This window comes from Sycon ciliatum, chromosome 1, assembly GCF_964019385.1.
Source record: "Sycon ciliatum chromosome 1, ocSycCili1.1, whole genome shotgun sequence".
Taxonomy (NCBI): Eukaryota; Metazoa; Porifera; class Calcarea; order Leucosolenida; family Sycettidae; genus Sycon; species Sycon ciliatum.
This window is the reverse complement of record NC_088643.1, coordinates 58,100,047-58,122,945: the sequence shown is the minus strand read 5'-3', so window position 1 is coordinate 58,122,945 and position 22,899 is coordinate 58,100,047. Positions and strand designations below refer to the sequence as shown.

Sequence of the window (22,899 nt, the reverse complement as noted above, 5' to 3'; positions counted from 1 at the left end):
TGTAATCGTCCAGTACATGTACATGTACTGGACTTGTTCAGACCGTTCTGTCTGCACCACTACCATGACTACCATGACTCCATGAATGTATAATGTCACAGTGTCATCTACATGTACCTGGAAACTGAGCTCATGACGACATGAGACAGGCTGCAGGGCGTCTGGAAGCGGATGCACCGCAAAGTCATGTCCCTCAACCGAGCGCCGGAAGTGAAGAGTCCCAGGCTTTTATACAACCACCATCCTATAGTACATGTACATGTGATATGCAGCACTAGTGAACTGTGAATATAAAGTACCGGTACACGTACATGTACATGACTGCAAGACGACAAACTGAGTAATCCGGAGAAATAATTATGCGTTCCGCGTTGTCTGGGACTGGGAGCGCCTCATCTTATCACTCCACACTACGTCAACTATTATTACTTCCTCCTTTTTTTTTAAAGTCACCAGTTCCTAATACCAAAGTCCACCTATACCAGTCCCCTGATTATTAACCCCAAGCTGTAGTACAATACGAACCCAAAAGCCAAGGGGTAGAACAAAGCGGCACATGCATGTAGTAAGACAAGAACTTTCAAATACCAACAAGAAATACAAAAGACCGAACCCCCCGCCAATAACTGTAGCAGCAGAGGCTGGTTTTATTGCTGAACAAAGTAGAGGCTACCTAAAACCTTACTGATTGCGGTGACAACAATGTCCATTGGTGGTGATCTACATGTACATACCAAATACACACGCAACAGAGACGAAAGGCTGTGTAGCTGTAACTACATTGTAATGCTTCACGCATTTCAGCGATCATCAGACAGTAGCATCTACTATCGAGCAGGCCTAGATATCAAATTTTGATGCTAGTGTAGTTAGTGCGTATGTGTGAAGTGTGGACGTGGCAATGGGACAGAGCTGTAGAGTTGTTTGTGAGAACAGAGGCGATAACAGGGCATTGATACCGAGTCATCGAAGGCGATCGAGACAGTAGCGCAAGAACATAGCAGGCGTGAAGAGAGAGAGAGAAAGCACCATGACGCCAAGCCTGGTGCAGGTGCCATGTTGAAAAACAACTCATGTAACTGATGGCGTGAATTTGGACAGGTAAATACTTGTTCTCGTGTCTGCATTTTGATACCAACTCCGACCTCCTGTTGATGTTGACCGTTTTGTCTGCTTCCAGTATCTCCCCATTTCCCAGCCAGGCATAGGGGACACCGCTTGGTCGCACCAGTGCAGTTTCCATACCAAATACAGTCATGTACACTTCAACACTTTGCAGACCATACAGACAGGCAATACGAAACTGATGACTGAAAATCAGATTTTTGGAGCCTGTGTCACTGTGTGCCAAGTAATAGTTTCATTTCCTTGCAGTGTTGTTTAACGGTCTGGCACCCACAAAGGGCCACATTGAAGACGGATGCCATCAGGGTCACTTACGGGTAGACTCTCGTCTGCTACCTAATCCATGCTTGGGGGGGGGGGGGGGGGGGGAGAAAGTAACTTTGGTACCAGGCTGACCTGGGAGAAAAGGTCAGCTTCTGCACTCAGACGCGAAAATAATCATGATTCACGGTAGTGCTCTCGAACTCTTTGCGGTCTTGTCAAGGTCCAGGGGCACTGAGTCTGTGGCCCAGTGAATGCGTGCAGTGTGGGTTGTCCGTTTACAAGGCCGTAACACATATTCTAGATAAGCCGGTCAAGTGAATTTGACTTGGTCTTTGTACAGACAATTATTATGGCATCGAATACACGTACATGTATACCGGTATGAATGGATAAAGACAATACAGTCATATACTGATGTAGATCAGTATTCACCATACAATAGTCAATAGGCATTGTGACAGGTCACGACTATTTAGACATGTATTTGATCTCTTTGATCGGCTATTATTATAGATCGGGCTGGTGCATAATCATGACATTAGAGTACTTATCCTATACAGTGAAGAAGAGGTTGGTGCGACTTCGGCGATACCTGGGGGATTGTGTGTTGCTCCCTACATTGGGAGCTCGCGCTTTTCCTGCCGACTTGAATTCTCACTTGACTAACTCACGACTGCCATCCAGAGCACACGAGAAGTCCATCGAACCGTCCATTCGCAAACCTGCAAGAAAGCCACTCCCTGAGCTGATCCTATACAGCAAGAAGGGCTATGGTCAGCATCGACTCTCGATTCGTGTCCCCATGCGACATGACGATTGACGTGCTTGTCCAGCCTGTGACGGACGTGTAAGTCAGTGTGATAGACCTGCCACGGGCTGTTTGGGGAATCTGTCACAGGCCGCACTTTACCCCACCGAGCATAGGCCGTCACACCCTGGTGTGACTGTGCACAGGTCAGCGTTTCAACCTTTGCCAAAACTGGCCAATAACCATGATAACCTTCTTCTCCGTGGGCCTCCTGATCCTACAAGCTCGCTCGCTCTGCTGTGCAGGCGGTAACACACAGGGTTATCTTGACACGCTGGTGTTAGCTGTGAAGACCCACGCGTTCACCTCTACATGATGTAGTGACCGCAGACTCAGCGCAGAATGGTTATAGACCAGGGAGTCGTTTATACGACTCCCTGTGATGCTATTTGTTGGCGGTCTAGATTAGCGTTGGCGTCGTCGGATTATCAGCAGCTTGACATTTATAACCAGCAGTATAGTAACCAGTGTAAATGAAACCCCGCACGACCACACAGTCACAAGTAGGAGCTGGCTATCTCATCTTCATTCATTGCACGTTTAGGCGTTGGGCCGTCACAATGGAGCAAGCAAACTGTCAGTTACATGAACTGTTCGAGCATTCTTCCTCGGATTGTCCGAGAACGGGCCGTGGCGCACGGGCGAAAGGCCAAGTTGATCTCCAGGGATCGCCAGCGCATGGCACTGTAGAGGAATGGACCGAGGATTGGTGAATAAATAATGGCGAATCCGAATCCGAACTCATAGTTCACTGCAAGATGCGCAGAGAGCGGAAACAGTGTTTCAAACACAACAAGCGAAAATGCTTCCAGAGCGAGTCTGCCGCTGGCTGGGGCTCATAATGCTGGCAGGCTGCTGTGTGTTGCAGGTGCAGGATGTCCGGGCGAATGAGGTAAGCCATGCCGCGTAGCACCGGCGATAGATCTTCACGGCCCACTGTCTGCACTTGTAGTTGTACATTGTACAGACTCAGTGAATGTATGAAGCACTACTCTGGATGATCATACTTTTGCATCGAATATAGTATCATGGTACCCTTTTGAGGACCCAGGTCCCTCATATCCTTTCCCCGCCATTTTACCTCAAGTTGTATTATTATTATACAGTATAGCACGTCAGATTGTATAAAATACAGATTTTTGCCTCCTAGAGTACGTTTTTCACACCAGAGGTACATTGTTCACAGGGGCGTCGGAAGGTATTTTAGTGTGGTACGGTCAGTTATCTGAAGTACAGTTTACTCGTGGGGGAGGGATGGCGGAGCCGAAAATTTTGGAAATTTAGAGTCCAGATCAGTGTATTTTATTGATTCACGGGGTACCTGGGGCAAAAAGTGGTACGGTCAATACCGGAGTGACCGTACCGTGTCCGACACCCCTGGGTCAAGTCATAGTATTTTAAAATGACACGGAGTCCTATGCAACGGCCATGACTAGTAACATTGCGACACTGTAGATCTAGCAACTGGCTTTGTTACACCGTCACACACCGTATTGTGACCTTCACTACAGTGGTGCTGAGTGGTGCTGAAAGAAATCCAACACTGGTGACTGAAATCTAAGCTTGCAGCTAGTCTGAGATCCAGCAGTGCAACGCAACACTCTACATAGTTATATGCAGTGGTGCCAGGTAAAATCCAACCCGCGGAAGCTTGCCGCTAAGCTGAGATCCAGGGCAGCTTTCCGTTCAGTTGGGGTCCAGGGAAGCTTTCCGTTACTAAAGTTGGCGCCCAGGGCAACTTTCCGTTAAAGGGGAAGTATGGTCTAGAATCAAAACGCCACGACTCGAAGTCTCCAGGGTGCTGAGTCGAATGGGTCTTGGTTTGAGGAAGCTGAGACGCTCCCTTCCTCCTTTATTCCGAATTCAACTCACCACTTCCACCGAAACTGGGTGACTGCGCCCTACTAGATGGGGATTTATATGCAACATGTCCGTAAAATAGCTATTTTATTCTTATAAAAGCACGGATGAACGAAATTGGCACATATAATTGTAGTCTTTTGGATGCTGAGTCGACTGGTTTTGATCCAAGAAGGCTGCGATGCAGCTTTTGGCCCTTATTCCCAATCGAACACGGTTGAGTAAGCGGTCACGTGCTGATGCATACACCAGTCACCCGGTCACCGTGCCTGCAGGCTACAACTTTCACACCAAGGCTCAATTCGAGTGACAGGACGTGCTAAACAGGCTTGTAGTCGTTCTTGCAGCAGTGTTACTCGTGGAACATCCACGGTTCTCCACCCCCCCCCCCCCCCTCTCCTGTGTCTGAGTTACTTGTACACAGACTCGGCCATAGTCCATCTGCAGGCAGGATTGGTCACCTTCCATCTTCGTTCTAGCTCATTTTTTCCCCTGTCATAGTCCTGTTTATCATGTTCAGCATAAGCGAAGTTGTGGATCATGCTTGCATGGTTGACACCAATGCGTACGTGCAAGTAATAAATAATAATAATAATAATAACAAATTTACTAGTAGAAATGCGGATCTTTTGTTCTTCATCCCTGTGATAGCTCTCCCCCCTAACTGGCCTATGCCTTCGATACTGTGGAAGAGGCTTAATTAAAGTGTGGGCAGTCAGTGGAGGAGGTGGTTGGGGTAACATACTGGTATAGTGAACATGGTTGGTGGTGGGTGGGGGATTCCAGCATTATGAGATAACCCCTAAGCATATGCATGCCATTAGAGGCAGTAACATCACCCGGAATTAAAATGTGGCAAAGAATGTATTCAATTGATAGTGTGTAACAGTTCACCAGTTTGTAACTGCATAAGCTTGCTTGATGTGAATTTTGCTTTACAGTCATGTGTAAGCGCTACCAGCACATTCGCCACAGTCATCGATACGACGTACAGCATGGGAGACGACATAGCCGAGGTGAGCTAATCCGCGGCCGTGTTGCTTCATCCGAGATGGTATGATGCTGTTTGGCTTCCATTAAACCACACATGATTGTCAATATCTGTGTGCGTGGGGTGGGAGTGGGAGTGGGGGTGTATGCATGTGTGCGTGACACGATTTCCTTGTCACGTTCCGTCTAAAAGTCATTCTCTCAGTCAGTATTCTAAAGCATAAAATAGACTGCTGCAAAATAGGCTTACTAAGTTACTATTGCCCTTCTTCAAATGTATCTCTCTGTATGTACGAATGGATGACTCTTGTCGTTTGTTTTCTTCCCCAGGTTTGCGACTTCATGAACCTTTTGGCGGCATCTGTTGCAGAGCGTTTCAACGACTTTCTCTTCGTTCCGTTCAATGACGTTGGTGGAAATCTAACTCGTACGTTTGCTAGTCTCATGCATACACTGGAACAGGATGACAATGTTGTTATTCAGGATTCCATGCTCGCTGTACACCAGGCACACAATTCTAGCACGTGCCAGCAAAGAGGAAAGTAGAGGTCCTATATTCGGCCAGAGGTCAATAGTATCGTGTTATCTCTTTGCAGTGCATCATTCCATATCGAAATAATTATGCTGATTGCACATCATAAAATGTGGCTAGCAAGTAATGCTAGCAAAGCAAGGCATGTGCTGCAATACGGTGCTATGCTCCATCAGGCTTGACTTCTGTTTTTTTTCTCTCTCCCTGTACTATTCATCGGCAGCGTATGGCCCTGCTAAGAGACTAGCAACAGCCCGGGCATTGGGCCAAGAGGTATGCAGATGGCCAGGCCGTGTTACGGGCGGCGGAGACTGCAACGAGCTCTCGCTGAGCGGCTTATCATTGGCCATACAAGAGTCAAGTCCGGACTCGGTCATCGTAGTGTTTACCGATGCTGGTGCCAAGGATGTGGACAAACTCGGCTCCGTACTCTCTGAGATTCGCCGGAAGAGGTTGAAGGTGAGACGCTTGTGGGAGAGCTTTGGGCCTGGGATTTTCGGTCTTTGACCACTCTGTGGTGGGTCTGATCTACTAACCTCCCACCACTTTAGGAGCTGCATCTGCACCTTGATCAACAGAGGGTGGTGGCGTCCCTATGGATGCGGCGGACAACTCGACCTCCAGCCGAGTCGAGCGCGAACCGTGATTTTATTATTGTTTTTTTGGGGGCCTAGACCGGTGAGTCGGAAACACATGTCAGGAAGGGCCTGTTCTGAGAGGATGAACCTGAACCATGTGGGGATGCTGGGCAGTTACAAACTCTATGATCAGGCAATCACAGCTTCTTGGGTGGGCAAGGTCGCTATAATCTGTCACATCCCCTGCTAAGACACAAACTTGCTCCCCAGTGAGATTTTGCTGTTTCATTTTATTTTTAAGTTGCTATCAATTCATTAGCACACGAAGAGATGAAGCCAGTTGTAAATCTCAGGGTAAGGCCTTTCGCACCATTACTTCTCAAATCAGTCATGGTAATAACTCTTCGTGTCCTAATATGTTTCCCTCCGACTAAGTCACCATTATCAATGTATACCACTACTGAAACTTGGAAACACTAAAAACATGTGACCTTATCTGTAATGTAGGTGTCAGAGGAATGGAACTCTTCCTGGTTGGGAACATTATATCGCCCAATGTCAAGGGCATGCACCATCTTTGCTGTTGGAGTAGTTTGCACTTGCATGCCAGTGTGCTGCAAACTCACTCCCATTTCTAAATTCCTGTGATTGCATTCACTTTGATTTTCTGCTTTCTCATAGGTTTTCTTTCTCCTGAGTAAAACGTGTGGTGACACTCGCAGCCCTGGCTACCTCGCGTATGACACGATAGCATCCACCTCTGGTGGTCAGGTGTCCATGCTCCGCGAAGTCGACATTCCCGAGCTGCTCCGGTTCATCCTGGTCGGAGAGGGCTCCCTGTCATGCCGATCAAACCCTCTGGTATTGTCGGAGAGCAGGCCAAACCGATGGTCCAAGTCCTTCATCATACCCGCCAATACGGATACGCTCACCGCACAGGTGAGCTGCCAGAGCGGCCGACCGTTTGCCCAGCTCATGCACGGCAGTTCGGCCAACCGCGGACCTGTGTCGACTGTCAACTTGCCCAATGGGCTACTGCTCACGACTAGCAACCCGACCAGTGGCGGAGGAACAATACTCATCATGCACTCGTCCAGATGCTCGGTCAGTGTTGTTTCAGTTGGCTGCAATCAGGCTTCAGCGGTCATCTGTGGATTTTCCGCTCGAAGACGTGAGACAGTGTCCAGAGTCCCTACAGGTATGGTTCCTTATGCACGCATAGAAGACACACTAAACCACTCAGGCAGTAGGTGTAACTCACAGGTTCATGTCTGTGGCAATCTTCAGGCAACTGTTCGTTCATGATGCATGTTATTACTTGGAATCCATCGACACTGCAGTGTTTGCCTTGCGTAAATCTTCGATTGAATGGAGCCTTGTTTGAATGCAAGCCTGGCGCCTTTAGGCTGGGCTTTCGGTATGTAAGTATGCGGCTTGTGCTCACAATGCGTGTACCTGATTTGAATAGAAGCCCGGTCATTGTAGGCTTTGTGCGTGAATAAGCCTGATCTTTCTAAAACCGGGCTACTTTAAGCTCGCCAGTGCAGTTACTACATGTACCGTATTTTCCAGAGTATAAGTCACACCCAATTTTGTTGTCACAAAATACAGACATCTACCCTGTTTATCACAATTAACTTAATTTTGACCATCATAATATAAGCGCACCGGCCTGTTTTGGGTGACTTACTTGGTTTTAGAGTGCGCCTTATACTCGAGAAAATGCCGTTCATGCCTATTGGCTAATCATTCACCAAAGCATTGCGTGGATTATGCTGAGGTGAAGGGTTGGTATCGCCTGGACAACTAACACCCTAATCATTCTGCCTATTGTGTGCTTGTCCTCTTCCGTATCCGTATACCCAGCTGACGTGACGCATTTTCATTTTCAAAGCCAACCGGGAGTCCGAATCACCCGCCTGCGCTTCATCTCCCCAGATGGACGAATCCTGAATGAGCGCTCGCTAAACTCAGTCGTCACCTCCTCGGATGGCAAATTCAGTGTCGGTCGCTATCGCCTTCCAAGAGAAACATTCCGCTTGGAAATCTCGGGTGTCGACCGCTTGAATCGGCGATTCTCCACGCTTTCAGCAACTGCATATGATGCATCGCTCCTGAGAAGTAAGAACTAGATAGTCAAACAGCCATACTGTTTCACATGTGTTTTTGAGATAGCAGTACGTGTTCTAGTATGCCAGCACTCGTGCAAATGGTCCAGGGCAGATTTCCAACCTCCGATTTAATCCAGTTTTCTTGCCAGTTTGCTCTCATGTAAGTGGGTGTGTGACCTGTTCGTACTTGCAAAATCAAATAGAAGAGTACATGCATAGATGAGTACATGCATTATACCGAATACACACTCGCTGGATATTATACTTGTAACCAAGTATGAACTTAGTAACAACTCTTGGTAAAACTATACCGATACTTTTTTTCAGTTTCAGATCCAGCGATCTCTACAGGAGGGGGGGGGGGGGGGTCCAGTATAGTCAAAACTGAATAGCTGATACATGTACACGGACATGCATATGGTTGCCAGAAGTACATTTACAAAATTTAGGGGGGTCTGCAGAGCCCCTGGAACCCCTCCTGGATTCGCCGCTGAGTTTTATTGAGTATGCACGAATTACCGTATCATGAGTGTGCGGATCACCTTGACTTGTCAGTGTGTGGATCACCTTGACTTTGAGGTATCATGAGTGTGTGGATCACCTTGACTTGTCAGTCAGTCTGAGTGTGCGGATCACCTTGACTTTGAGGTAGCTATACAAGCCATACGTGTTATTGATCATACTAGCCTTGGGGAGGGGGTTTCCCCATGACTTCCTTCAAAACAGTAATCTAGCCAGGCCAATCTAGTGCCACTGAGTAGGAGTGGCAACAAATGAATAGACGTCGGTGACTTTGCAGCACGCTCATCGGCAAGAACAAATGCAGCGTCGACTTTTATGAACGCTGTGACGTGAACTTCAGTTGGTACATTTTGGTAGCATGACTGGTGATTATGTATTTTTTATTTATTTATTTTTTTACAATGATCACAGCTCAAAGGCAAAGACGAGAAATTGCATAGTGGGAGCATAGTGATGGTGAGGCTTTTTGCCCTCAGCCGACCTGAGGTCTCGACGTCATGGGGACATAAAACGCACCAAAAAAAAGAAGAAAAATGAAAGGAGTGACAGGTACATGATACGAAATGTTAGGAGGAGAGACAGTACATTAGAAGGAGGGGAATGATAACACAGACAGTGCTAGGAGGAGAAGGAGAGAAAAGAAGAACAGACGTTATTGGGAATAGTATGTGGAGCGGAATTTGGAAGTCATGGGGTGAGGCAGATATGATGCTGATGATCAGAGGTGGTCATGTGCCCACGACCAGTCGTTGGTCTTCAAATAGCGGTTGGCTGCAACTTTGAAGTGTTGCAAGTTCTTGGTGCAGAAAGGACCAGAGAAGACTCCGGCGGGCAGCTGGTTCCAGACGGGGACAACTGCGTGAGGGTAGGCTCGACACAGGTTGTTTCGGGAACGGACTGGAAGTTCATTGGCCAGTTGGTGTGCGTGAGTATTACATCTCTGGAATGTACTACGGGTGGAGTGGACTGTTCGGTGTTGGGGCTGCTGGGGTGGCAGCATCCTCTGTAGAAGGGGATGCGCATCCGGACAATGCATCTTGTACAGGAGGCAAAGTGCTGCAACCATCCGACGAAGAGCAAGACTCGGCAGCCAACACATTGGGGCGATGGCACGGATGGCCCGGGCTTGCACACGGTCGAGTCTTGCAAGATGGGATGGGGCCGCTCCCATCCAGACAATAGGGCAGTACTCCATCCCTGGGCGCACAAAAGCATTGTAGGCTTGGATGCGACCGGGCACGTCTAGGAAGTGGAAAGCCTTACGCAAAGCACCAAGTCGCTGTGTTGCCCGGAGGGCTACGGTGCGAAGGTGGCGCCGGAAGGTAAGCTGACCATCGAAACTGATGCCCAAGATTTTGAGCTCCTCCTGTTCCGTCACATTTGATCCGTTGAAGTCAATCGGTGGCATGTCCCATTGGGTGCGGTGGAAACTGACGGTCAGTGCCTGGGATTTGGCTGGTTCAAATTTTATTTTCCATTCTTAACCCCAGCGGGAGATGTTGTTGACTGCTAGCTGGAGGGCTTGGGTGGTATCTTCTTGGGTGGTGGGGGTGATGTTGGCATACAGCGTAGTGTCGTCTGCGAACGAGGCTAGGTCAGCACCGGCTGGTACGTGGTCCTCGCAGTCGTTCACGTACATGAGGAAGAGAGTCGGACCCAGAATACTGCCCTGGGGGACTCCAGCCTGAATTGGGAGCCTCTGGCTTGAGGATGTCTGGCCACAAATGACCACTTGAAGGTAGCGTTCACTGAGGTAGCTGCTGAGCCACTGGTGCAGTTGTATGTGTAAAGAACAGCATTACAGTATGGAAACTCATATCTTCTGACATGTTCCACTCGGTTCCCGTCACTAGGTCCGGTGGCGATTGCTCAAGTTCCAGTCACCAATCGTTTCACGGCAGTGCGCTGTGCCGAGGTGACGGTGCGGTGCTCGGTTCAACTGGATGGCCTGCAGGTTCCCGTCACCTGGGCTAAAGACGGCAGAACGCTGGCCGCCGACCACCGTCTCGGTATCAGCGGCACGCGTGGAGAGGTGCTGACGTTCAGGACCGTTGTCAGGAGCGACGAAGGCGTCTACACGTGCTTTCCGGCAACGGCGTCAGGACAGCGGACTTACGTAGCTGTCCACATGACTGTGCAGGGTAAGCTATTACAAGTTCCTCTAGGGAATGGCTGGAAATGTAGTCACGTTCTGTGTACTTGTCCACATGAGTCATTTCCCAACATTTCTCATTTCTAATTTAAAGTAATTTTGATTGAAATGCATTTAGCATGGACATCTGACACATGGACATTGTGCAATTGGGTTAATGCAAGATTTGCATGATGCCATGCTGCATGCGGAGACTTCACACACCAACGAACGCAGCGGGGAAGCTCATCTAGCCTAGTATTTTCCGAAACGGCACTGTTGTTGAACTATGTTACATTAATTTTTTATGTTGTGATGCAGTACCGGCCATGGTTAGTTGGCGACTACACAACACTATGTTGTGTTGACATTAAGAAAAACAAATCCAAACATCTGCCACTCCCGCTGGCTCTCTAGCCAGTTCGATATTTTGGCAGCTAGTCCTAGATGTGTGTTTGGAGTTATTGCCCAATATAAAACCTAGGAAGGAGATGACTTGCCGCGAAATAGTCTTACACTTGACGAGGAATTTCATGCTCGTCAGGCAATTAAGTCTTGCTTTGCACCCCATTCTTCTTGCAGACAACCCTGGCATACCTGAAGAAGACTGCAATGTCTGCTCAGAGTTGCGCTGCCCGGACTCGCCAGTGCTGGAGTGGCATCACAACAACACACAGTTGTCTTCTGGACCTGAGTACACGATTCTCCGGCCGGACACGCTCCGGTCCTGTCGCCGACCGTTGTCTGATCGAGCCGGTGTGTATACCTGTGTGACCCAGCGTGGCACATGGTCGTTCACAGTGACATCAACGTTTCACACATTCCTGGGATCGGTGACCGGAGCAGCACAGCAACGGGGTGAGTAAAAATGTACTATGCCTCTTGTACGGGAAGGAGTTAATAATGTGCATACGTATGCATCTTGTACAGGAATGAGTTAATAATGTACATACGTATGCCTCTTGTACGGGAAGGAGTTAATAATGTACATACGTATGCCTTTTGTACGGAAATGAGTTAATAATGTACATACGTATGCCTCTTGTACGGGAATGAGTTAATGTGGACGGTCTTAGGTTACTATTGAAGTAGGCTCTATGTTCACTATCAATAATTCATGTATGGTGGAAGCCTTGGTAAGCCCTAACTGCCCATCCCTTCAGCCATGCTCCGACGTTTGGTGTGTATATCTGTGTGTGTGTGTGTGTGTGTGTGTGTGTGTGTGTGTGTGTGTGTGTGTGTGTGTGTATGGTACATGGTGTGTGTGTGTGTGTGTGTGTGTGTGTGCATGTGTGTGTGTGTGTGTGTGTGTGTGTGTGTGTGTGTGTGTGCACAAGCTGTTACCCTATCAATTTTTGAAGCACACACGAGCAGTAGAGCTTATGTGATGACTCATCACTACATCATCACTACATCAACGCTTCTATACCTGACCTAATACATGCAGATGCGGAACAGCAAGAAAATGTGTTCATTACCTCCTTCCCTCCCCTCCCCTGCAAGAATGTGTTCATTACCTCCTTCCCTCCCCTCCCCTGCAAGAATGTGTTCATTACCTCCTTCCCTCCCCTCCCCTGCAAGAATGTGTTCATTACCTCCTTCCCTCCCCTCCCCTGCAAGAATGTGTTCATTACCTCCTTCCCTCCCCTCCCCTGCAAGAATGTGTTCATTACCTCCTTCCCTCCCCTCCCCTGCAAGAATGTGTTCATTACCTCCTTCCCTCCCCTCCCCTGCAAGAATGTGTTCATTACCTCCTTCCCTCCCCTCCCCTGCAAGAATGTGTTCATTACCTCCTTCCCTCCCCTCCCCTGCAAGAATGTGTTCATTACCTCCTTCCCTCCCCTCCCCTGCAAGAATGTGTTCATTACCTCCTTCCCTCCCCTCCCCTGCAAGAATGTGTTCATTACCTCCTTCCCTCCCCTCCCCTGCAAGAATGTGTTCATTACCTCCTTCCCTCCCCTCCCCTGCAAGAATGTGTTCATTACCTCCTTCCCTCCCCTCCCCTGCAAGAATGTGTTCATTACCTCCTTCCCTCCCCTCCCCTGCAAGAATGTGTTCATTACCTCCTTCCCTCCCCTCCCCTGCAAGAATGTGTTCATTACCTCCTTCCCTCCCCTCCCCTGCAAGAATGTGTTCATTACCTCCTTCCCTCCCCTCCCCTGCAAGAATGTGTTCATTACCTCCTTCCCTCCCCTCCCCTGCAAGAATGTGTTCATTACCTCCTTCCCTCCCCTCCCCTGCAAGAATGTGTTCATTACCTCCTTCCCTCCCCTCCCCTGCAAGAATGTGGTCATTACCTCCTTCCCTCCCCTCCCCTACAAGAATGTGTTCATTACCTCCTTCCCTCCCCTCCCCTGCAAAAATGTGTTCATTACCCCCTTCCCTCCCCTCCCCTGCTCCCATGAAACTAAATATTGCCGAATAAGAAGTAAGGAACAGAAAAAAGACTTAAAAGCCAAAAGGAGTGCTATGGTAAAGAGGATAGTCGTGCTGGTCCCGTGTTGTACGCAGAAGGACAGGCTACCTAAGACATACATAACAGAAGGACAGGCCACCTAAGACATACATAAAAGATGGCCGCAACAAAGACCCCCACTGCTCACCATGAATAACATAGCTTTGCTCTAGAGCAAAATATTCATACCGTCCAAGATCCAACCATATCACGAAAATCAAGAGAATATGTGTGACTTCTTGAGTTCTGTGCGCATGTATGCTGTGTGCAGAAACCGTCTTGGGAGGTTGCGACGTGCATGGCAATGTACAACATGGCGCTGTGAGATATTCTGCATCTGGTAAGGCTATGGACATCTCGCAACACTGGGTTTTGTGCTGTGTTCAATGATACTGTTGCCATTGCTATTAGAGTAGTGGCCATGAATAGTTCAGTATTGACCTGGTGTGTCTGGCATTACATCACTTACAGGCCCGCCGGAATTGGTCCGGTTGCTCAGCGTATCACCGGACCAACTTTGTGGCCACCAACACATGTTTATTGCTAAGGAGGTTGTAATTACATTGTATTATATCATCGCCCCCCCCCCCCCCCACACACACACACTGCATATCAAACACAATGTATTATATCATCGCCCCCCCCCCCCCCCCACACACACACTGCATATCAAACACAATGTATGAAAGGGTTTGGTACGACCGGACTAATTGAATACTGCTTCCGGTGGTCCTGGCTTAGCGTAGGGAGTTCTATAATTTACTGTAAAACCGGAAAGTCTAACGAGTCACAAAGTCTAACGTTTTAAAGGGGAAGTTAAGGCAAAAATTAAAATTTCACCAGTTGTAGTCTTCGGGGTGCTGAGTCGAATGGTCTTGGTCCGAGGAAGCTGAGACGCTCCCTTCCTACTTGAATCCCAATCGAACTCGCGCACTTCCACCGAAACTGGGTGACTGCGCCCTACTAGATGGGGATTTGTATGCAAAATGTCACTAAAAGCGCCATTTCGTTCTTATAAAAGCACGGATGACCGCGATTGGCCCATATGTTGTAGTCTTTTGGACGCTGAGTCGACTGGTTTTGGTCCGAAAAGGCTGCGATGCAGCGTTCCTCCTTTATTCCCAATCGAACATGGTTGAACAAGCGGTCACGTGGTCCTGGGTGCCCAAATCACCTGGTCACCACGCCAGCAGGTGACAACTTTCACACCAAGGTTCAACTGGAGTTCAACTCGAGTGACAGGACTGCACCCAAAAAAGGTCAAACAGGCTAGTAAGTTGTACCCTGCAGGCACGGTGACCAGGTGACTGGTGTACGCAGGAGCACGTGACCGCTTCTTCAACCATGTTCGATTGGGAATAAAGGAGGAACGCCGCATCGCAGCCTTTTCGGACCAAAACCAGTCGACTCAGCGTCCAAAAGACTACAACATATGGGCCAATCGCGGTCATCCGTGCTTTTAGAAGAACGAAATGGCGCTTTTAGTGACATTTTGCATACAAATCCCCATCTAGTAGGGCGCAGTCACCCAGTTTCGGTGGAAGTGCGCGAGTTCGATTGGGATTCAAGTAGGAAGGGAGCGTCTCAGCTTCCTCGGACCACGACCATTCGACTCAGCACCCCGAAGACTACAACTGGTGAAATTTTAATTTTTGCCTTAACTTCCCCTTTAACGACCAATTATTTTTCGCTATTTGACAAAAACCGATATCGCTAGATGTCTGTGTAAAGATGCGCATACAGATGGGTGGCCAGGTAGCCATCGTTAAACTTTCTGCACGCTATCATGCCAAAATTACAAAAAAACGTTAAACTTTTTGGTCGTTAGACTTTCCGGTTTTACAGTAGCCGACATGTTGCTCTTTCCATCCACTAAGTACTGTATTCTGAATGTGGCAATGTGCTTACTGTTGCCGGTTTTCAGGCCGTGGTACACGTGCAGAGTTCTCTTGCCAGCCTGGCTACACGCTATCAGGACGTGCGCGATCGGACTGTGTCTCGGGTACTTGGTCATCGGCAGCCCCACCAGTGTGCCTTGTGATGGTCACTGCTCCGCCAGCCACCACACCACCTCCAGCACCGAGTACTGTGGTGGGAGGTTGCGAGTACTTGCCAGCCATTACCAATGCCAGAGTACGCTACACAACAGGTCAGGGAGGATTCCTCAACAGTATAATGATAGTATGATGACAGTATGATGATAGTATGATGATAGTATGATGATAGTATGATGATAGGGAAGGCCTCTTTTACGGGCAAAGCAAAGCACAATCATCACCATGTATCAGTACAGTGAGTAGTTAAACCCAACACGAATGAAAAATGTGAAATGGAATAAAAACAATATTTGTAAAAAATAAATAAATTAAAATTAAAATTCAATATCGAACACGAATAAAATAAAATAAACAATATGTAAAAAATAAACAATATCGAACACGGAATTAATTCCGGAACTATCTACTCAACCAATTCATAATGCAATACCCGCACACTGCGTCAGTATGATGATAGTATGATGATAGTATGATGACAGTATGATGATAGTATGATGATAGTATGATGACAGTATGATGATAGTATGATGATAGTATGATGATAGTATGATGATAGTATGATGATAGTATGATGATAGTATGATGATAGTATGATGATGACAGTATGATGATAGTATGATGATAGTATGATGATGACAGGATGATGATAGTATGATGATAGTATGATGATAGTATGATGATAGTATGATGATAGTATGATGATAGTATGATGATAGTATGATGATAGTATGATGATAGTATGATGATAGTATGATGATGACAGGATGATGATACTCCTCCATGTCGAGCCGACATCGCGTCTCCAACTGTTGTTTCCAGTAGCGGCAATGCCCTGCTGCCAGTGCCAGCTCACGGGGAAGTGTCAGCGATGTGCTTGCAAGGCTGCTGACACCCCATGTGTTGACTGCTACCCGAGTCGCAACAACCCATCAACCTGCAGAAGTAGCACTCCAGGCGTTGGGACTGGGGCGTCCTGTGGCCACAGCACTGGTGTGGGTGACGACGCTACATGTAGTTCCGGAACTCGCGTTACCAACAGCCAGGTGGATGGTGTAGTTGTCAACGGCAGTACATCTCAGGCTGCCAGTCGGGATGGTCCTGTACACAGCGCAACTAGGTCTGGCGCCGACCTTCGCCCAAGCGTGGATTGGCGCGATCAACCCCCTGCATGGTTGAGAAGAGTTTACCCAAGTGAGATTTCCACGCAACGTCGAACTCGCGCTGGAGCCCGGGATGCGTCTTTGGCAGCGGCACCATCATCTTCACCAGCCAACACACAAAGCCAGGACATGCCACCGCTGGTTCCTACAGCGCCTCCAGTACACTTGGCGGTGAACCAGGACAATGCTGAGTCTAGTCCCGCTCGGGAAAGCGCCAACTCTCGATTTGCTCCTACTCCTGGAGACGAACAGGAGATACTACCAGTGCAGGGCATCGGGCGAGAGGATCAGGGACAACTCTCCATAACGTCGTGCTATGATGAGATCGTTCAGTGGCGGAAGCAGTTCTTTCGTATCCCGACGGGGTCCATTGGCAAGGCTTTTGTCAATCTATTAGTTGCAGAGCTTCGACGGTTCACTGACTCTGCTGGCACTGACTGCATCGCTCTCTACCGGTTCTCCGTGCTTCCTTCCCTGATGTTGCAGTCAACCCGTAGCAATAGCAAACCAAAGGAGAATACTCTGCATTTGCAGCGGCGAATGGCATTGTGGCAAGCGGGGAATTTGACGTCATTAATGAGCGAAGGCCGCTGCCTGCAAGACTTGCTGTTTCGGCCTCGTAAGGGAGGCCGCAAGCGAGGTGAGGAAGATGAGGCTCGCCACTTCTCCAACCTCATGTGCCAGGGCCGTGTGCATGATGCACTTAGATGCCTGGATCCAGTCAGACGTGGTGAAGCGGGTGGTGTGCTGAACATCAACGATACCGTACCTCTCCGGGATGGTTCCTCTATTCCTGTCAAAGAGGCATTACTGGACAAGCATCCGGAGGCTCGGCTACCACCTTCTGAAGCCATGCTGCCTGGGGATGCCCCCGGTGTTGAAGGCATACGTTTCGATGGCCTCACTGCTGAGTTTCTGAAATCCGTGGCGATGCACTCGGAGGGATCTGCAGGTCCGTCTGGGATGGACTCAGCATGTTGGCGGCGGATGTGCTCCTCTTTTAAGGGGGCATCAACCAGTCTGTGCCAGGCTATTGCTGACCTCTCTCGTCTTCTTGCTACCCGTGTTCTTCCCGCTGAAGGCCTGGTGCCGTTTCTGTCTTGCCGGCTGATTGCCCTTGACAAGCAGCCTGGCGTACGTCCTATTGGCGTGGGCGAGGTGCTTAGGCGGATAGTATCGAAGGCTATTCTGCGCATTGCTTCCACTGACGTGGAGGCAGCCTGCGGACATCTTCAGAAATGCGCTGGATCACCAGGTGGCATTGAAGCAGCAGTGCATGCCATGCAAGACATTTACAACGAATCGTCCACTGAGGGAGTGCTGTTGGTGGATGCCAGTAACGCATTCAACAGCATAAACCGACAGGCAGCTCTGCATAACGTTCAGCGCCTCTGTCCAGCACTATCCACCATTCTTCTAAACTCCTATCAGTCGGAGGCACGTCTGTTTGTCGCTGGTGGTGGGGAGATTTCGTCAAAGGAGGGTACTACCCAGGGAGACCCGCTGTCCATGGCATTTTATGCATTGGCCACACTCCCCATCATTCGGCATTTGCAGCAGCAACACGACGCCGTTAAGCAGATTTGGTATGCGGATGACTCCAGTGGTGCTGGCAGGATGAGAGCGATTCGAGACTGGTGGACAACAATCCAGGAACACGGTCGCCTGTATGGATATTTCACCAATCCGGACAAAACCCTACTTCTCGTGAAGCCCGGATTGGAGGAGGAGGCTTCACATCTGTTTGAAGGCACCGGTGTCCGCATTGTCACCGGCAGCACTAAATATCTGGGCTCATACATCGGGGAGCCTGATGATGTTGCCAGCCAAGTGAGGGAGAGGGTTGATGATTGGTGCAAGGAGCTACGCACATTAGCAAAGTTTGCCAGCACAGAGCCTCACGCGGCTTATGCAGCTTTGACTCATGGCCTGCGGGGTCGTTGGGTCTACCTCTTTCGTACGGTTCCCATTCCGGAGGACGCAGTATCAGCGTTGGACAAGGTAATCGAAACTGAGTTCTTGCCGGCTGCAACTGGTCGAGATGCATTCACCACGGAGGATTTGGTGATGCTCAGGCTGCCGACTCGTTTCGGGGGAATGGCCATTCCACACTTTCACAGCATGAGCGGGACAGAGCGCGACGCTTCCAGAGCAATGACAGCAGCCCAGGTTAGTGAGATTCTGCAACAGAACAACACATCATGGACCAAGCAAGCACCGGAACGTGTTCGGCAAGATGCTATGACAGCCAAGAGGGATTTTGCCAGACAACGCGGCACAGCAAGTGAGGCTGAGTCCCGCCAGCTGCGGCAGTCGGCGTCGGCGGATATGTCGCGTCGTTTGGAGCATTTGTCCTCCCGAGGTGTCTCTAGCTGGCTCAACACACTGCCTATCAGAGAACACGGATATCATCTGTCGAAGGGAGATTTCAGGGATGCGTTGGCGTCGCGGTATGACTGGGCATTGGTTGATGTGCCTACTACCTGCTCTTGTGGCCAACCGTTTAGTCCGGCCCATGCCATGTGTTGCCCTACTGGTGGTTTCCCCACCATTCGGCACAATGAAGTTCGCGATATTCTTGCCGACTTACTTACTGAAGTTTGCTCGGATGTCGCTGTCGAGCCTCAGCTTGCTCCGGTTTCGGGAGAGGTGTTTCTGGCAGCCTCAACTATCACCGCCAACGATGCTCGCGCTGATATCCGGGCTCGAGGGCTGTGGACCAGGGCACAGAATGCTTTCCTGGATGTCCGGGTTTTTCATCCCGATGCTCCGTCCTATGCCACCAAACCTCTCGACAAACTGTTGGCGGAGCATGAGAGGAAGAAGAAGCTGCAGTATGCTGAGCGCATCATCAATGTGGACCGTGGGACATTTACTCCACTAGTTTTCACCACGGCCGGTTGTTGTGCGCCAGAGTGCTCCAGATTTGTTAAGCGCCTGTGTGGCCTCATTTCGAGTGGGGACACGAAGTTGTATGCCCAGACAATTACATATGTCCGGTGTCGACTGGCGTTTGCATTGTTGCGGTCGGCGATCATGTGCATCCGCGGTGCTCGATCGTCATATCACCGTCCTGTGAATGCATTGCGAGAGTTGGCAATCTCGGAGGGCCGGCTGTGAGGTTTTGGAGACGATGGTGGGCAGGACAGTGCCCTTGTATTTTCCTGGTTTTTGTTTTTTGTTTGTTTTTGTTTTTGGTGTTTTTTTGTTTTTTGTTTTTTTTTGTTTCTCGTTTTTGCGTTTTTTCACACATACAATTGTTTTCATTTTTTGGTGTTGTGTTCTAATCATTCGCCATGCCACTGTCAATTGTATTCTGTTTGCCCGTAAAAGAGGCCTTTTTTGCTGTTGGTATGATGATAGTATGATGATAGTATGATGATAGTATGATGATAGTATGATGATAGTATGATGATAGTATGATGATTCATTTTCATTTTTTTGCACCCTCCTTTATCCGGATCTTCCTTATATGGACACCGCTCTCAGCCTTTCTGGGACTATCGAGTAGTATTTTTTCAACTACTTTCATAGACTGATCATACTCTAAGTTTTCACCAAGGAGTTATAGCATCTAGGGAGGTTGCTCGATACCACGGTTACTGAAACAATGTGCGTTTTGAGCCCGGGTTAGAAAGTTCTGGGAGATCAGTGATCTATGGAAAATGCAAAAGCAGTTATGACCCCATGAACTGCTGACCCCATGAACTGCTGACCCCATGAACTGCTGACCCCATGAACTACTGACGTCAAGTGTGAATTGTATAAACCAGCATTGTTCAAGATTATCTGTCTGTTTTGACTGCTTGTCTGTCTGCCTGTGTCATGCAGTTGCCTGCACAACCCGTGCCACGATAACATGCGACCGAGGCTACCAGGTGGCTGGTCAGGCTAGTAACACCGTGTACTGTATTGCGGGGTCATGGACATCCAGTACAGGCAGCTGTGTCATTAAGCAACTACCACCACTACCGGCCCCTCCACCCACCACTGACTCCTCAGCGGGCTGCGGTGAGTCCTCTTGGCTGATCATTCAATGTGATATTATGGTACTGACCCAAGATAACACCACTGTTCAGTGCTCCAACTGTTTATGCATAAGGCCACCCAGAATTAATTCGTTGTTTCGGGTCACCCGACCGACCGTCTTTTTTCACCCGACCGCAATTTTTTTTAGTGCATGCAAATGTGCATGACTACAACTACAGTACAAGGTAGACAATGTACACACGCGACCCAAAATATATAGCAGTCCAGACATCGACCTCAGAAGCAGCCAATTGACAGGATGCAGCACTTGGTGACGACGTTGTCTTCTATCTCCGATTCGCAATCGGTCCTGAAACAGCATCAGCTCCGCCACTGCGTTGCTCATTGACAGAAGTTTTCAAGAACTTCGGTGAGAGCTGCTCGTCAGACTCATTTGCCAGCAAGGCCAAGATCTGGTCCTGGAGGGGACCTGGATCTGATGGGACAATGGCTACGCTGGATCGACTACAGTCAGATTTGATCGACTAGCTTGATGGAGAAAAGCTATTCGATGTGCACAATTGTACATGTATGCACATGCCCGCAACTAAAATAAAAAATAAAATAAAAAATAAACCCGACCGACCGACCCTGATACGGATGAGTGAAGTGACCCGAAACAACGACTTAATTCTAGGTGGCCTAAGTGTCAGGTGTTAGGCCTCGTTTCCAGCATATCTAGCGCTCCCTGGTACTGTAGACAAAGGGGAAATCATGCATGTCAGCTTTATCTTATGCATCTATGCACTTCTCCTGTGCACAATGATGTTCTCTCACAGGAGTATCTCTGCGGGAATCCCAAGTACAAACCCAGCAGCTCAAGCGCACCATTGTGGCAATGCAGCAGCACGTAGTTGCTCTCAGAGAGCTTGTCCAGGACAAGGACAACGAGATCAGCACGCTTACCGATGAAGTCGAGGAGCACCTGTTGACCATCACGTCCTTGCGCGCCGATGTCAACACGTTGAAGAGTGGTGTGGCAACTCTGACGGTCATGCAGAACGAGAACGCTCGCTTTAAACAGCAGATGGCCACCCAGCTGGTCACGATTAAGGGTCTTCAAAGTGAGGCAGACCGGCTCAATGCTAGCGTGACAGTACAGGAAGAAGTGACCAAGGGTGAGTGAAACTCAACATTCAACACCACTGGAAAGTTGGAAACATATACCGATATACACAATGCCCCGATATACACAATGCCCCGGGTAACAGAAAATAGAAGTATACTGTAATGCTTCCCACTGTGTCTTAAATATGGTGTTCGGAGGCCACTGAGAGTGTAAAACAATCGTCAGTGCCGTTGTTGTTGTAGTTGTTGTTGTTGTAGTAGTTGTTGTTGTTGTAGTTGTTGTTGTTGTTGTTGTTGTTGTTGTTGTTGTTGTTGTTGTTGTTGTTGTTGTTGTTGTCTGTTTACATTGTAAATTTGAAGATAAAAAGGGCATGTACAGTCAACTTGGCTTATAACGACACGCGGCGGCGGGGCATCAAAAAGGTGTCCTTATTTGCGAAGTGTCGTTATACCTAAGTCTCATTATATGTATTACAGTGGGATTGGACTTTGCTCTGGGCATGGAAATTCTGTCGTTATTCGCGAATTGTCGTTATATCCGCACTCGTTATTAGCGAAGTTGACTGTATGTCCCAGTGAACATGACAGCCATTTGTAAAGGAAATTGTTCTGTGGATTGTGTGCACAGACTGCCAGGCAAAGCTAACTGTCATTCAGCATGTACTGGGAACCTGCCCGGCACCATAAGAAGCTCTGAACCGCACTACTCATCTCGCCACTCACTGGAGTTTCCTGTGCTTGAAGTAATGCTGCAACCGGCTATATTATGATAAATTAACAAACTCAGAGGTATTCCTTCAAGAGTACTTGATACACGTGACCGTATCACTTGCTACGGGTAGCTCTGTGTTCTGCCCCACACTTTCAGGGTATATTTTGCTGCTCCGGCCTGCACATGCACAGCTTCCAATCTCACACAATTGGACTTGCATGTGCATGTAACTTATCTAGCTGTGTGATGATAATTATTATTGTCTTTCTGCCCCAGCCTATCAATACTTAGAAGTATTTGCTGTTTTACGTTACGACACACATGCCCTTTGATATGCACGGGTGAGCAAAGTTTGTACGTGACTTTACGATAAGGGTCGGAGCTGCATGAGTTCTGTGCTAGTATATGCCAGTATCTGTGGTGGCTATGCCTTAGCTTATACTTGGTGTTTTGGAGCTGCTGAGTAGTCATAATACTACATTGCAATGGCAAGTACA

The 22,899-nt window shown here is 48.6% G+C and overlaps 1 protein-coding gene across 1 annotated transcript in view; it reads left to right on the top strand.

Moving 5' to 3' along the window:
- Positions 1 to 2,922: 2,922 nt before the first annotated feature.
- Positions 2,923 to 22,899, top strand: part of LOC135804565 (hemicentin-1-like) — a 20,098-nt gene continuing 121 nt past the window's right edge. Inside the window, exons 1-13 of the mRNA XM_065318456.1 lie at positions 2,923 to 3,089; positions 4,999 to 5,073; positions 5,378 to 5,474; positions 5,803 to 6,038; positions 6,839 to 7,355; positions 8,024 to 8,278; positions 10,644 to 10,931; positions 11,504 to 11,779; positions 13,648 to 13,716; positions 15,301 to 15,525; positions 20,425 to 20,604; positions 21,402 to 21,740; positions 22,319 to 22,899. The exon at positions 22,319 to 22,899 is cut by the window's right edge and continues 121 nt beyond it. Of these exons, the coding sequence (XP_065174528.1) occupies positions 3,000 to 3,089; positions 4,999 to 5,073; positions 5,378 to 5,474; positions 5,803 to 6,038; positions 6,839 to 7,355; positions 8,024 to 8,278; positions 10,644 to 10,931; positions 11,504 to 11,779; positions 13,648 to 13,716; positions 15,301 to 15,525; positions 20,425 to 20,604; positions 21,402 to 21,740; positions 22,319 to 22,377 (2,706 nt within the window). The 5' untranslated portion in view covers positions 2,923 to 2,999 and the 3' untranslated portion in view covers positions 22,378 to 22,899. The remainder of the gene's footprint in view (positions 3,090 to 4,998; positions 5,074 to 5,377; positions 5,475 to 5,802; positions 6,039 to 6,838; positions 7,356 to 8,023; positions 8,279 to 10,643; positions 10,932 to 11,503; positions 11,780 to 13,647; positions 13,717 to 15,300; positions 15,526 to 20,424; positions 20,605 to 21,401; positions 21,741 to 22,318) is intronic.